Consider the following 17,446-nt stretch of genomic DNA (forward strand, 5'->3'; position numbering starts at 1 on the left):
AGACCCGTGTTCAATTCTCCCAGTGTCTGCGTGGGTTTCCTCCGGGTGCTCCGGTTTCCTCCCACAGTCCAAAAATGTGCAGGTCAGGTGAATTGGCCATGCTAAATTGCCCGTAGTGTTAGGTGAAGGGGTAAATGTAGGGGAATGGGTCTGGGTGGGTTGCTCTTCGGAGGGTCGGTGTGGACTTGTTGGGCCGAAGGGCCTGTTTCCACACTGTAAGTAATCTAATCTAATACCATTTGTTACACCTTGCCAATCAATAAAGGACCCATTTATATCTACACTATTTTCTGTTAGCTAGCCAATATGCTACCACCCCCTTCACAATGAGCTTCTATCTTCAGAATGTTTAGTTATTTCAGAATGTTTAGACTAACTTGCCAAAGCTAATCATGAGGAAGCTTGTCGTATCATGTGCCAAGCAACTTAAGAACTTTGCATCTTATTGCAGACCTCAAGACCTAGAAGCTCCTGGGCTTGGATCGGCGCAACATCGAGGGCCCAAGGGCCTGTACTGCGCTGTATTCTTCTATGTTCTATGTTCTATGTTCTAATCAGTGACATCAAAACCTTCAGTCAAGGCATACTTTCCAGATCCAGTAAAAAGCTGGCAGGATTTTTGAGCTTCTTGCAGTGAGGGTTGCAGGGACGGGGTGTCATTGGGTTTAGAGGCAAGGGTAGGAATTTGGCTTTCAGGGGTAACCCCCTTGACCCTGATCTGTGCCTCTGACTGATCCCAGATAGGAATCAATGGAGGCTGAAATCCTCCAACCTGACAGGCAGGTTGTTCAATTGGCCAGCCACGAAAGCTACCACTTTTCTCACCTACTGAGACGACAGGTAACTGAAGATATGGCAATTTATGGATTTTAATTGCAATGTCAAGAAAATCCACAGTGGACCTTCTCGCTCAACACTCCGTCACCCAGAAGGGGAAATTGGGCCAGTATTGAGAGACAGTACTACAGGAAATATGCACATATACACAGATGTATATATACAATACCCATAGATATACAGTATAACCTCATAAATTGTAACATTTTGTAATGAGTTTCAAGTTAGCATGACACTTATTTTCCCCTGCAAACTACACAGATCAATAGGAGTTGCATGGATTTAAACAGATATGAAGCAAATAAATAAAATGACAACCTGTACCTTGGCAGTTTTCAATGTTATTACCACAGAAATTCAAACAAAAGCCACCTGATTGATGTGATGGCAAGCCCATCTTACCTCAAAGGCACACCAGCACAAAACTCTTAACAAATCTCGGCATATATACAATAAGATGTTTTTCTCAATACTTCCAACTCTACAAAAAAAGTCAATTCCTCTTAGCTAAATTAACCTAACATGCAGCTTTTTTCTCTTCACACTATTGTTATTTTTAAAGCAAAATCATTTTAATGACTCTACTTATAAGCTACCAATGCAAATGTTAATGTTATGTTGAAAGGAAATGGAAAGACAGTTTAGTTACATGACCTATGACATTCTCCTATACAGCAACAATCAGGAATGTCTCCACAGTTTGCTAAATCAAATGACAACATCAAAATAAAATGCTTGCACAATACCATGGAAGTAACCTAGAATTGGGTGACATGGTGGCTTTGTGATTAGCCTCACAGCATCAGGGACTGGGTTTGATTACAGTTGGGTGACTGCCTATGTGGAGCTTGCATATTCTTCCCACGTCTGCATGGGTTTCCTCTGGGTCCTCCAGTTTCCTCCCACAGTCTAAAGATGTGCAGGCTAAGTGGACTGTCCATGGGAAATGCAGGGTTACATGGCTGGGTCTGGCCGCGATGCCCTTCGGAGGGTTGGTGTGGACTCAATGGGCTGCTTGGCCTCCACACTATAGGGATTCTGTTAAAACAATGTGTCTTAGTATAAAATAACACTGTTGAATTTACAAAACAAAATGCCATGGATGCATATGCAGTTAGGTCCAATGAAGTTAAAAAATCACACAACACCAGGTTATAGTCCAACAGGTTTAATTGGAAGCACACTAGCTTTCGGAGCGACGCTCCTTCATCAGGTGATAGTCTGAGCATCGCTCCAAAAGCTAGTGTGCTTCTAATTAAACCTGTTGGACTATAACCTGGTGTTGTGTGATTTTTAACTTTGTACACCCCAGTCCAACACCGGCAGCTCCAAATCAGGTCCAATGAAGATTAACATTTGAGATCTGCCTCAGGCGACTGTCTGTGTGGAGTTTGCACATTCCTCCCTTGTCTGTGTGGGTTTTCTCTGGGTGCTCTGGTTTCATCCCACAGTCCAAAGATGTGCAGGTTAGGTGAATTGGCCATGCTAAATTACCCATAGTGTTAGATGCATTAGTAGGGGTAAATATAGGGTAGGGGTCTGGGTGGGTTACTCTTTGGAGGGTCAGTATGGACCTGTTGGGCCAAATGGCCTGTTTCCATACTGAAGGGAATTTAATTGAATCTAATGTAATCTAATCATAAAATAAATGCAAACTAACTGAAGAAATAGATAATGAGAGTTCAGAGTCATTATGTTAGAGAATGAAAGGTAAGATTGGTAGGATTAACGAACAATGGATGAACAAGACATTGACATTTTAGTCAAGACTAAAAAATAATTATGTACTAGATGTAGACAACTGGGTTCAAATTAATCTAGGGGCTTTGTTAACAGGGACATCAGGAAGGCAAAGAGGTGATATAAGATAGCCTTGGCAAATGAGTTTAAGGACAATCCAAAGCATTAAGAGCAAGACAGCAACTAGAGAGACAATAGGAGTCCTTAAAGATCAAAGAGGTTGTCTTTGTGCTGAACCTCAGTCAAAGAACAAAGAACATTTACAGCCCAGGAACAGGACCTTCGCCACTCCAAGCCCGAGCCAATCCAAATCTACTGTCTAAACCTATTGCCCAATTCCTAAGCATCTGTATCCCTCTGCTCCCCACATACTCATACATTTGTCCAGACGCACCTTAAATGAATCTACCATGCCTGCCTCTACTGGCAATGCATTCCAGGCACCTACCACCATCTGTGTAAAGTACTTGCTGCGTATATCCCCCTCAAACTTTTGAACACATGACCTCCCATTATTGAATTCCTCACCCTGGGAAAAAACTTATCTCTATCCACCCTGTCTATACCCTTCATGATTTTGTAGACCTCAATCAGGTCCCCCTCAATCTCCTTTTTCCTAATGAAAACAATCCTAACCTACTCAACCTCTCTTCATAGCTAGCAACATCCTCGTAAACCTTCTCTGCACCCTCTCCAAAGCATCCACGTCCTTTAGGTAATTAGATTAGATTAGATTAGATTACAGTGTGGAAACAGGCCCTTCGGCCCAATAGGTCCACACCGACCCGCCGAAGCGCGGGTCTCTGGCGCTGTGAGGCAGCAGTGCTAACCACTGTGCCACCGTGCCGCCCACAAATGTGGCGACCAGAACTGTACACAGTATTCTAAATGCAGCCGAACCAATGTCTTGAACAATTTTAGCATGACCTGCCAGCTCTTATACTCAAAACCCCGTCCGATGAAGGCAACCATATCATATGCCTTTTTGACCATTCTATCCACCTGTGCAGCCACCTTCAAAGTACAATGGACTTGAAATCCCAGATCTCTCTGCTCAGCAACTTTACCCAAGGCTCTTCCGTTTACAGTATAGTTGGCTCTAGAATTAGACTTCCCAAAATGCATCACCTCACATTTGTCTGGATTGAACTCCACCTGCCACTTCTCTGCCCAACCCTCCGGTCTATCTATATTCTCCTGTATTCTTTGACAGTCACTTATGCTTTCTGCTACTCCACCAATCTTCAAGTCATTTGCAAACTTACTAATCAGACCAATGATGCCCTCTTCCAGATCATTTACGTATATTACAAACAATAGTGGCCCCAGCACTGATCCCTGTGGAACACCACCTTTCTCCATTTCAGGAAACTCCCTTCAACTACTACTCTCTGTGTCCTGTTACTCAACCTTTTCTTTACCACCCAGCTAGAACATCCTGCACACCATGTGACTTCACTTTCTCCATTAGTTTACCATGGGAAACCCTATCAAACGCATAACTAAAGTCCATGTACATGACATCTCCAGCCCTTCCTTCATCTATCAACTTGGTCACTTCCTCAAAGAACTCTATTAAAGTTGATAAGGCACAATCTACCCTGCATAAAACCATGTTGCCTATCACTGATAAGCCCATTCTTTTCCAAATATAAATTATATTTTACCCCTCAGTATCTTCTCCAGCAACATTCCCACCACTGACGTCAGGCTCACTGGTCTGTGGTTACCTGGAATATCCCTACTACCCTTCTTGTACAGGGGGACAATATGAGCAACCTTCCAGTCCTCCGGCACCTCACCTGTGTTTAAGGATGCTACAAAGATATCTGTCAGGGCCCCAGCTATTTCCTCTCTCACCTCCCTCAACAACCTGGGATAGATCCCATCTGGTCCTGGCGTTTTGACCACCTTAATATCCTTTAGCCTACCCAACAGATCTTCCCTCCTTATGTCAACATGATCCAGAGTAAACACAAAGATCTCCAGTGATCAGCTCCCCTCTGGCCCAGGGACCGTACAGAGAGCCACCTGAAGCATTCATCACCTCCTGTTCCTCAGTGGACACTGATGCAAAGTAATCATTGAGAATCTCTTTGCATCGATGAGAGAGATATTAAATGAATATTTCGTGTCAGTATTTACTGTGGAGAAAGAAATGTAGGCTAGAGAATTCAGGGAAATAAATATTGATGTTTTGAAAATGGTTCACATTACAGAAGTGGACATGCTGGATGGCTTAGAAAATATAAAGGTTTATAAATCTCTAGGACACGATCCCAGGATGCAATGGGAAGTTAGGGAGGAAGTCACACCGTCCCTTGCAGAAATATTTATATCATGTATAACTACGAGTGAGGTGCTGGATGACTGGAGAGTGCTAATGTTGAACCTTGTTTAAGAAGGAGTGTAAGGAGAAGCCTGGGAACTATAGATCTGTGATTCTGATTTTGGTGGTGGGTAGATTGTCAGAGGTGATTCTGAAAGATAGAATTTATATGCAATTGGAGAGGCAAGGAATGATTTGGGATAGCCAGCATAGTTGTGTGCAAGGAAATTGAATGTTTTGAGGAAATAACCAAGAAGATTGATGAAGCAGAGTGGTAGACATTGTTTACTTGGACTTTAGTAAAGCCTTTGACAAGGTTCCGCATGGTAGACTAATTAGTAAAGTTAGATCACATGTGATTCAAGATGAGCTTGCCAAATGGATACAAAATTGGCAGGAGACAGAGTGATGGTAGAGAGTTGTTTTTCAGGCTGGAGGTCTGTTACCAGCAGTGTTCCACAGGGATTGGTGCTGGATTTACATCTGGTAGTCATTTATATATGAGATTTGGATGAGAATATAGACAGCATGGTTAGTAAGTTTGCAGAATACACCACAATTGATGGTATAATGGATTGTGAAGAAGGTTATTTAAAATTACAAAGAGATCTTGATCAATTGGGTCATTAGGCTGAGGGGTGGCAAATGACTTTAATTTGGAGAAATGTGAGGTATTGCATTTTGGCAAAACCAACAAGGGCAATTAAAAGTAAGGCCTTGGATAATGTTGTAGAAGAGACACCAGGGGTTCAGGTACATAATTCTTTGAAGTTTGCACCACATGTAGACAGGGTGATTAATAAGGCATTTAGCATGCTTGCCTCCATTGCTCAGACCTTTGAGTAGGGGAATTGGAAGGTTATGATGGTGGAGAGGCCTCTTCTGGAGTCCTGTCCACATTTCTAGTCATTCTGTTAAAAGAAGGATATTATTAAGCTGAAGAGGGTTCAGAAGGGAGTTACCAGATGTTGCCAGGAATGGAGGGTTTGAGCTATAAGAAGAGACTGGATAGGCATGGAACCTTTTTCAATGGAGCATAGGAGGTTAAAGGGTGACCTTATAGAGGTTTATTAAATCATAAGAGGTATAGATAAGGTGAACAACAGGTGTCCTTTCCCTAGGGTGGGGGATTTCAAGACTAGGGGTTTATTTTTAGGTGAGAGGAGAAAGACTTAAAAAAGACATGAGCAATTTTTTTTTACACTGGGAATAGTTCGTGAGTGGATTGAACTTCCAGAGGAAGTGGTGAATGCAGGTACACTTACAATGTTTGAAAGACATGAGGATAATTACATGAAAAAGAAATGTTTGGACAGATATGGGCCAACTGTAAACTAATAGGACTCGTTTAGTTTGGGATTATGGCCAGTTTGGACTGGTTGGACCAAAGAGTCTGGTATCATGCTGTATAACTCTATAAATTAACAACAAATTTTACTTATAGGGTGATTTTAATATAGTTAAAATCCTCAAGATAGTTCACAGAAGAATTGATAAACAGTTTAAAAAAAAGTCATATAAGATGATATTAGGATAGATGATGAAAGACTGGACAAAGAAAGAGGTTTAACCAAGCATTTAATGGAGGAATGTTAGGTACAGAATTTGTTTTGATCCCAGCCGATGGTAGTACTGGACCAGTCAGATCCCAGTGTAAAACTTGGCTTGATTGATCATAAGTTTTGCTTCTGTCATTGAACATATTCATATGAGGCTTCTAATGTTCTTTTAACAAAACACAAATTTATCATCCAAAATTTTAAAAAGATAATTTAGAAATATCTTGATATAAACAGCAGAAAAAGTAAAGGAACTGAACCCTTTGCTGGCAATACCTTTTAAAGTCACTCAAGCCCAGTAAAATAACATTCCTGACTTCACTTTAAGTTTTTTTACTCAACTAACTTTCTGCACATTCAGCAGATGAATACTCTCTGTCTTTCCCAGAGATATGTAAGTATGGACATACTCACTGACTCTATCCAACTCTCCTCCTCGATTGATGAACATCTTAGTATTTCTTTTCACTTCTGATAGCCTGGATACGTCTCTTCAATTCTAATTGCATGGAGATTTCTATCAACTCTCTCAATTTCTACAAACTAAATGCCCCTTCTGCTGAAATGAAACTGCTCTTCTGAACAGGAACCTGATTTTGGCCTCTGACCATCTGTCCTTCTGAAGCCATCAATTTTCCAGTTTGTAAAAAATTCATTAAATAACCCCCCCCCCCAGTTTGCTAAAACTCACTTAACTTTTAGTCATGATTTGGAGATGCCAGTGTTGGACTGGGCTATACAAAGTTAAAAATCACACAACATCAGGTTATAGTCCAACAGGTTTAGTTGGAAGCACTAGCTTTCGGAGCACAGCTCCTTCATCAGGTGGTTGTGAAGCCTGGTGAAGGTGCAGCACTCATAAAGCTAGAGCTTCCAATTAAACCTGTTGGACTATAACTGGTGTTGTGTGATTTTAATTTTGACTTAAGTCACATGCTTTCCTAAAAATTAGGTTTGAACACTAGTTGTTTAAAACAATGAACAACAAAATTCTAGGCTACACACATCAGCTCATTTTATAAAGTTTTTCCAAACAATGTAATTTTATCACATACCATACATAAAAGGAATTAGTGAAGAAATTATTTTAATAGCTATAGCATCGAAACAGGAAATATTGAGGTGACTAAGAATATGAGAAACGGGATTATAAGCATCTTCTGAGGCTGGGATCAGCCAAAAATAGCTCCTCCAGGCAATTTGGTTTCTTGGTTCCATCCTGTCTTGGGGCCAGAGAAGACCTGCTTAGGTGCCAGGAGACTTCTCATGTAGAGGGGCTTCTCATCTCATGAAGGTCCTGCTAGCTCAAGCCTTTCTTAACTTAAGGTTTGAAAGAGATGGAACTGGCATTGAGTAACTTTCTGTACCAATGAAGAGGATCCAGAAGTTACCTGTCATGACGGACTGACCTCCAGAGGGACTCATAAGAAGTGCAAGGCACTTGGTGAAGGCAAGCAGCAAGGAAGTGCAAGTGAGGATGAGGGAAATGCTGAGAAGTGAAGTTCCTTCCAAGGGCTGGGGCTCATCAATAAAACTGATTAAAATATTTCCAGCTTGTATCTTTGAATAAAGATGCTCTTCCTGCTGTGCACTCACCTCAGTGATACTTGAAAATTGCTGAAGTTAGAAGTCACACAACATCAGGTTATAGTGCACAAACTTTAGGAGCCCATTCGTCAAGTGTAGTGATATATATTTGAGGGTTGAAACGGTTCTTAATTTTTAAGTATCTTAGTTACTTAGCCAATACAAGGGTTCCAGCTCATCTTCAATTCCATCCTAACGAAACTTTGATGAGGGCAGAATCATGTTAAAATCCTATTTCAACATTCAATTTCAAAGGATTTAATGCCTGTGCACACCCAAGCTTGCTTCCTCTTGGCAGTTAGTACTCAGCCCATTGTTTCCTATGGAACTATTCATGGATGCACAAAGATCATCGTTGGAAATTTTTCCTTAGGGTCCAGAGGAAATTCCTGATATTAAAATTGCTGGAATTCCTGGAACAAGTCTTAACGGATTGTGCTATGGCAGGTAAAAAGGAATGCAGTATGAATGTGTGAAACACTCATGGCTAACATTGATTTATATACCTTGAGCAAAGCCATGGATGGATTAGATTCACATTTGGACAGCATGGACGAATTGGACCAAGGGGTCTGTTTCCATGCTGTTTGACTCTATGATTCTATATAATAATCAGGATTGGTATATTTTGTTTAGATTTGAATTAATTTTAATATAATAGTTTTAGAATGAAGAACAATTACTTGCAGACATCCACGGTTACATCATTGCCATATCACTATGATAATACAATATACTAAGAAAGATCTTGGGGAAAATCATGTATCTAATTTACAAATTTCTCCTCTATGAGAGCCATGACAGTTGCAAAGGAAGTAGTCATTATTTAGAGCAGGAACAATTCATCCCCAAAGGACGTGCTTTATTAGTTAGTGAGTCACCGATGATAAACTTTCTGTAATTCCTAAGAAGAGCCATTGTTGAATAATTAGGTGACCTACATTTTCACATAGAAGGAACAATGAATATTGTGCAGATCTTGGCAAATGAACATAAATTGAACAGACCCTACTAAATGCAAATGGAACAACAAATTAGATTTACCTGGGCTTTAATACAGAAAATCATGAAATGACCTGAAGTGAAAACTGAAGTCATTTTCAGTTTAAGCTGAATAACAGCCATACTATTGAGTTTCTGTATTGCATCATGCACGGTAAATGATGTAAAAGTTAGACAAAGTAGTGTTTAGTATAATTTAAGTTTTACTGCTGTTCCGATAGGCTAATCTCAGAGTGGATAGCAGATCAGAATCCAAACTCACTAGGATAGGATAGTGATCATGATCTAAAGGTTTGCTCTGTATATTTCAAATGTAGAGGGCACACTTGATGAAGCTTCTATCAAATCTGACATAATGAAGTGTAAACAGACAGACAATAAACAAGGATCCTACAACTTCTAGGTATGAGTGATGCAAGAGACCAGATTCATTAGTACTCAGTCTAAAGTGAAGGGATACAGAAGATGAATCACACAAACTTTGATTCAGTCTCTCTTACCTGTTATGGTTCCATCTCTCCTATTACATTTCTTGTTCTGTCATGTGAGTGACAGATTAGAGAGCATCAATTCATTAAATGAGCATTAATGTTTATGTCTGTATATACTTGTATGATTTGCTGATTCATCATAGTACAATATGTCACATGTACACGACAGTACCATGATAAAAATGGCACATATTTCCTGCCATCCTACTCCAAAGAAAATCCACATTTTTTTATAACAAGAGTGGACCAACTGAAATTCAAAGTAGACTCCAACAAAAAGCTGATTAATACGAGAAAAATACATCTCAATGTGATGAAACAAATACAGCATCTGTTGCCATATGAATATGTAGTGGCTATCTCTGTATCATTTCACTATCTGGGATGAGCTATTCCAGAAAATGAACCAACTCAAATGCTTAACAGTACAATGATCATATTAGTTAATTCTAGGGTGAAAAGCTTCACAAATAAATTGGCTGCATTCTGACCATTTTGACAGAAATAGGAGTGGATACAACTCCAGTATGAGGTAAAGCATAAGGTTGCAAGAATTCTAAAGAGTGGTGACATATTTTTCTGAAATAGCAAAATAAAAGCATTTTAATTACAATCTGTTCTATAAAATGTGCTATGTCTGAAGTGAAGTGTGAAACTGAATAAAGACCAAATTAAATCTTTATTCCATAAAAAAATAAACTAGATCAGACTTAAACTTATGTTACTCAGTGGCTGGTTTTAAAATAAGCTTAAGTATCCTGTGGAGATAGGTAACTGGAGTTTAGGTTTGCGTGGATTTACTAATTATTCATATAATTAGGCGAAATGTAAATCATTTGATGGATCAAATCTGAACTGCTCACATTAAATGCATAAAGTGATTGTGGGGTATGGGTGAGGGCTGCATTTAGTGGTTGGTTTAAGGATGTAGTGGTTGGGAATCATGCCACCTTCCTGCCCCCAGATGGAGTGTTTATGCTGTGGACAGCCTTTCCACCTTGACGGTAATTAATACCCACTTAAGGGCCTCATCCTGAGGCTGAAGGTATTAACTCAGAGTGAACAGACAACTTGCTATGTGGGGAGCATGAAAGATTGCACCTGTGGTGAGGATGGAAGACATCCCTTGTTAATAAAGGCACAATGCCTGATTTCGGGACCCAACATCGGGAAGAGAGCAAGACCAATGAAAGCCAAACCATGGCCTTTGTTACTGACTGCTTTACTCCTCTGATGACCCCAGCCTGTGACATCCCATTTGCCAACATTCATTTATACCTGGACTTCTCTTCAATCCAAGTTCTTGGGTGGGAATAGTTCCAGCAATATTCTTTGCGTCCCTTGTGGTGCTATTGACATAGAAGAGTTTTGTGTGGCAGGATTTCTCTACCCTGGGATCATTGATTTCAAGGGATGGCGCATTTCCGGTCTATCAAGATGCAGTGTGCCTTCTCAGAAAGAAGCAACGTGATGATCATGACAACTCTCCAGTCATCCATCATTCTCACAAGATTTTGCCCTGCTTTAGGACTCTGTTCAGTATGCTGCCTCTAGGTATACAGGTCCACAATTCCCTGATCATGGCAACACAAGTCGATATGGTGGTCAAAAAGGCATATGGCAGAACAGGTACAAAGCAACATTTAAGAGGCATCTTGACAGATACATGAACAGACAGGGAACAGAAGGATACAGATCATGTAGAGGAAAAAGGTTTTTAGTTTAGAAACGCGTCATGTGTCTGCGCTGGCTTGGTGGGTCAAAAAGCCTGTACCTGTGCTGTACTATTCTTTATTCTTTGTATGCAAATGCCAGTTGATAATTGCTTTCATTTAAACTGGAGATTAGTGAGGGAAAATCTAAAATATCTCCAATTAAGATTTAATAATAAAAACATGAAGCATAAATGTAAATTCTATTATTTTCTTTCTTATGGCTGCACCTATGATATTCCACATATTTGACTGAAAATACGTGACTAAGTATTTAAAGCAAGTCTCAAGGTTTGACCATCTGATGGCGTTAATTGTGTTATCAAAGATGAAAACATAGCAGTATTTATGGATCTTGTCTCAAAATTGATCAGTGTCAATTCTGTGAGTGGGATTTAATTACATTTCACTAAATTCTAATTGTGATCAGGCCAGTTTGTGTAAGGACTAATAACACTTAGTTTGAAGAAATACATCAAATATTAACAAGTACTAGAATAACTGGTCCATAAAATTTAAAGTAGGTCTTGTACAAAGCACATTTAAATAAAAAGCACCTTAGTATTGAAGTTATTACCTAAATACTGATACACATTCTAGCTCTATCTCCATTATATACTTTGGACTTTGCAGGTCAACCAATATAATACTAATTGCAGATGCATAGAATGACCAGCTTGCAACAAATAAGTGAACTTTATAATGCATTTAATATTTCTTTTCATTGGTTTCTATACATATTTTTTAAAGAAAAATATCAGATTGAAATGTGTGGGTGTATTCTAATCAATCTGAACAGAATACTTATGATGGAGTAGATTATCATATTCTTAATTGGGCTGTAGCTGAATCTTGATTAATGAATCACAAGCTTGCCAAAAAATATTACATTTGGATCAGAGTTATGTGTAAAGATCTCTATAGACTGCTTGAAAGAAAAATAACCAGCTCATAAGACCTCAATCTCATCTAATTTATGCAACTCATGAATTTGAATGAAAATACTTTGCCTTTCCCACTACAGATTTCGAGTATGGGAGAGGTAGTTTAATTCTCTAAGAATGATAATACTCAACTGAAGTGCAGCAACTGAAAATTCAGAATACAGGCTTGCTCAGAAAAGATTTGTAACTTGATTTCACCGTACAAAATTGTATTGTTAATCACTGGCTTATAAAGAGTTATGCTGAGTATGATTACATAAACAAGCATCAAGAAGCAAGTGCATTATGCCGAGCATGACATAAGTGGTAATGTTACTTTTGTAAATGACAGATACCTGACAAATTTTCAGGTTATGCAACACGGTTGAGTTAAATTTTAAAGTATTATAGTGATCACCAATTCTAGGTAGACTTGGTACTGTGCTTGAAATAAGAAGCTGTACAGGAATAGCATTACACTAAGTTAAGGAAACCCAAAATCAACAAAAGTACTTTGCAAAGCAATTAATCTTCTTTCTTAAACTACTTAAAAGAAACTGAAAACATATTAGAAAAAAGAAATCACTCCTGTTCCAACATTTTTAATGATTTCTGATTAGAAACATGAATTGTAATCATGTAATGCCTATGGCATTTGTTATAGTTTTCAGGTTTTATTTTTCATGCTATAGATTTGAAGAAAAGAAGTTAATCAGTGGATCAGTGTTTGTGCCCAGCTAATATGTATATGCACACAATGATTCAAAGACTTTGAACCAAATGTAATATTTCCAAGTTTGGTGATGATACAAAACTATGTGGCAATACGAGTTGAGAGGGGAAATATTAAAAATATAGAAAATAGTAGCGGGAGTAGGCCATTTAGCCCTTTGAGCCTGCTCTGCCATTGAATACGACTGTGGCTGATCAAAGGCTTCAAGAGAATCAAACAGGCTAAATGAGTGGGCATAAATCTGGAATATAACATAAAAATGTGTAGCTAACGACTTTGGGAAAAAAATAGAAATGCAGTGTATTTCTCAAATGGTGAAAGATTGGAAATGTTGCCATTCAAAAAGGCTTGGATGTCCTTGTTTATAAGTTACTGAAAACTAAAAGACAAGTGCAAGGAGCAATTAGGAAGATGAATGATATGTTGGCCTTAATTGCAAGGAGTTTGAGCACAGGGATAAAGATATCTTGGTTCAATTGTATAGAACTGCACCTAGAAATATTGTGTACAATTTTGGTCTCCTTTCCTCAGGAAAGCTGTACTGACCACAGGGGGAGTTCAGTGAAAGTTATCAGTCTAATTCCTGGGATGTTGGACTACCCTATGATGTGAGATTGCAGAGACTGAGCATGTATTCTGTACTGTTTATTATATCAGACTGTAAGAGCTTACAAAATTCTTGAAAGACAGGAAATATGCAGAAAGAATTGGCTGAGCATTATAGAACCAGGTGCAGCTCAAAATAAGAGGTAAGCTTTTTAAAATTAAGATCAGGAGGAACTTCTTCACTCCTCGGTGATGAATCTTTTTGGTATTCACTGTATTGGTTCAGTCATTGAGTATATTCAAGACAGAGGTCAATATATTTTCTAGACATTAAAAATATCAAGGAGTATGAAGGTATGAAAATAGTGTAGGTGTAGAAAAGTAGCCATAATCTAGCTGCATGGCAGTGCACGCTCAACAGGCTGAGCGCCTAATCCTGCTTCTACTTCCTACAATCCTATGTCACTATGTAATATGATTATACATTTAAGCATTATGTATTGTCCAGGAAATTGTCAATGATTAAACTTAACATGTTCTGATCAGGTATTCATTTATCTAGAAGTCACTTTAAATATTTGAGGATGATTCTCTTGGTTTGGAACTGATGTTCACTTGATCATAATTACACTGAACACAATCATGTTCAATTCCAGTTACAAAACTTTTACTTTGCAGTAGGAATTCATTGCCTGTTTCCAATCAAAACCAAGGAAACATTGACAACAAAATTCAGAGTAAGATGCTCAGCAGATACTGCGGGAATGCTACGTACCTTTGTTTCATTCTTTCATGCATTGTTCCATGTTGGATGCACTGGTTTTCCATTTCATCATTTCTTGCCTGCAGTTTCTCCAATCTTTCCTGTAAATACTCTTTGTCCTGGCAAAGCTGGCCAACCTCTGATCTGGAATATGTAATCAATTTTACAAATGAGAATAGCTGAGGAAAGACCAATTGTAATAAAGAAACATCATGACAAAAGCAACAATAATGCCTGTCCATGTGCAATTAAATGTGAAGGAATAAAGTTGATGAATGAGAAAGCATCATCTTAACTATTTATTATAAAATTTTCAACTCTGAAACCAAAGTCACAAGTAAGATCCTTCATGACTATGATGACAGCCCATTAATGTTCCTCAATTGTTTTGTAGCCTTTGATATGTTTGGCCCCATTTTGACATTGGAACCTGTGCTTTCAAAGTTTGCATGTTTTGTATTAACTGAGAACGAGAAATGAAAAGAGACGTTGATTAAGGAAACCGACCCTTCCAATTTCTAAGCAAACAAAAACGGAAATTCAGATCTGGAATCCAAACATCTGGGTAGAGTCATAGAGATGTACAGCATGGAAACAGACCCTTTGGTCCAACCCGTCCATGCCGGCCAATATCCCAACCCAATCTAGTCCCACCTGCCAGCACCCGGCCCATACCCCTCCAAACCCTTCCTATTCATATACCCATCCAAATTCCTCTTAAATGTTGAAGTGAAGTGAGACGATTTAAAAGGAAACAAAGCCATCCGAACTCAGTAGCAGTGTTTGATGCGTCCAATAGTGCAATACAGGCAAGGTGAAGAAGAGTGGCTCAATCCAGAAGCTGAGAATAAGTTGCTAGATCTGCTTCTATTACTTGAAGATAGATGAATCTACACCATCCAGACCAGGTTAAGGAGGTTTTGTAGGTATGTAACATTTTTGGTGTTGCCTGAGGAGATCAGTTTGGTGTGTGCTGCTGGTTGACTGGAGAACTGGCTACACCCTAGAGGACAAAGAGCCAAAAATTTCTGAATCTCAAAGTTTTGAAGGATTTTGTGACTAGGTTTAATTACCTATATAGTGTGTAGTCTGCTGAGCCAAATAGTAAGATCCATCTCAGTTGTATCAGTTATTTAACATTTCATTTATACTTTATGAGTGACCATAATTTGCCTTTTAATTCATGTCAAAATTACAACGATTTTAATGGAACAGTATAGGATGTTCACAAAGATTGATTTAATGCTTGCTTCCCATGACTAATGTATCATAAAAATTATTTTGCTTTAAACATAGAGTCATAGAGACATACAGCATGGAAACAGACCCTTCGGTCCAACCTGTCCATGCCGACCAGATATCCCAACCCAATCTAGTCCCACCTGTCAGCACCCGGCCCATATCCCTCCAAACCCTTCCTATTCATATACCCATCCAAATGCCTCTTAAATGTTGCAATTGTACCAGCCCCTACCACATCCTCTGGCAGCTCATTCCATACACATAACACCCACTGCGTGAAAAAGTTGCCCCTTAGCTCTCTTTAATATCTTTTCCCTCTGCCCCTAAACCTATGCCCTCTAGTTCTGGACTCCCGACCCCAGGGAAAAGACTTTGTCTATTTATCTTATCCATGCCCCTCATAATTTTGTAAACCTCTATAAAGTGACCCCTCAGCCTCTGACGCTCCAGGGAAAACAGCCCCAGCCAGTTCAGCCTCTCCCTGTAGCTCAGATCCTCCAACCCTGGCAACATCCTTGTAAATCTTTTCTGAACCCTTGCAAGTTTCACAACATCTTTCCAATAAGAAGGAGACCAGAATTGCACGCAATATTCCAACAGTGGCCTCACGAATGTCCTGTACAGCCGCAACATGACCTCCCAACTTCTGTACTCAATACTCTGACCAATAAAGGAAAGCATACCAAACGCCTTCGTCACTATCCTATCTACCTGCAACTCCACTTTCAAGGAGCTTTGAACCTGCACTCTTTGTTCAGCAACACACCCTAGGACCCTACCATTAAGTGTATAGGTCCTGCTAAGATTTGCTTTCCCAAAATGCAGCACCTCGCATTTATTTGAATTAAACTCCATCTGCCACTTCTCAGCCCATTGGCCCATCTGGTCCAGATCCTATTGTCGAACACCTTACTGAAGTCCACATAGATCACAACTACTGGTCTTCCCTCATCAATCTTCTTTGTTACCTCTCCAAAAAACTCAATCAAGTTTGTGAGACATGATTTCCCACGCACAAAGCCATGTTGACTATCCCAAATCAGTCCTTGCCTTTCCAAATACATGTACATCCTGTCCCTCAGGATTCCCTCCAACAACTTGCCCACCACTGAGGTCAGGCTCACCGGTATATAGTTCCCTGGCTTGTCTTTATCGCCCTTCTTAAACAATGGCACCATGTTTGCTAACCTCCAGTCTTCCAGCACCTCACCTGTCACTATCCATGAGACAAATATCTCAGCAAGAGGCCCAGCAATCACTTCTCTAGCTTCCCACAGAGTTCTCAGGTACACCTGATCAGGTCCTGGGGATTTATCCACCTTTAACCATTTCAAGACATCCAGCACTTCCTCCTCAGCAATATGGACATTTTAGAAGATGTCACCATCTATTTCCCTACAGTCTGTATCTTCCATATCCTTTCCAACAGTAAATACGGATGCAAAATATTCATTTAGTATCTCCCCCATTTTCTGTGGCTCCACACAAAGGCCGCCTTGTTGATCTTTGAGGGGCCCTATTCTCTACTTAGTTACCCTTTTGTCATTAATGTATTTGTAAAAACCCTTTGGATTCTCCTTAATTCTATTTGCCAAAGCTATCTCATGTCCCCGTTTTGTCCTCCTGATTTCCCTCTTAAGTATACACCTACTTTCTTTATACTCTTCTAAGTATTCACTCGATCTATTATGCTGACATATGCTTCCTTCTTTTTCTTAATCAAACCCTCAATTTCTTTCATCATCCCGCATTCCCTATACCTACCAGCCTTCCCTTTCACCCTGACAGGAGTATACTTTCTCTGGATTCTTGTTATCTCATTTCTGAAGGCTTCCCATTTTCCAGCCATCCCTTTACTTGCGAACATCTGCCTCCAATCAGCTTTTGAAAGTTCTTGCCTAAAACCATCAAAATTGGCCTTTCTCCAATTTAGAACTTCAACTTTTAGATCTGGTCTATCCTTTTCCATCACTATTTTAAAA

At 39.4% G+C, this 17,446-nt stretch overlaps 1 protein-coding gene across 1 annotated transcript in view; it reads right to left on the reverse strand.

The window, feature by feature from the left end:
* Positions 1-17,446, reverse strand: part of sdccag8 (SHH signaling and ciliogenesis regulator sdccag8) — a 346,220-nt gene that overhangs the window by 55,097 nt on the left and 273,677 nt on the right. Inside the window, exon 16 of the mRNA XM_043695478.1 lies at positions 14,235-14,366. Within this exon, the coding sequence (XP_043551413.1) occupies positions 14,235-14,366 (132 nt within the window). The remainder of the gene's footprint in view (positions 1-14,234; positions 14,367-17,446) is intronic.

The sequence above is a fragment of the Chiloscyllium plagiosum genome, chromosome 9 (assembly GCF_004010195.1).
Source record: "Chiloscyllium plagiosum isolate BGI_BamShark_2017 chromosome 9, ASM401019v2, whole genome shotgun sequence".
Lineage (NCBI taxonomy): Eukaryota > Metazoa > Chordata > Chondrichthyes > Orectolobiformes > Hemiscylliidae > Chiloscyllium > Chiloscyllium plagiosum.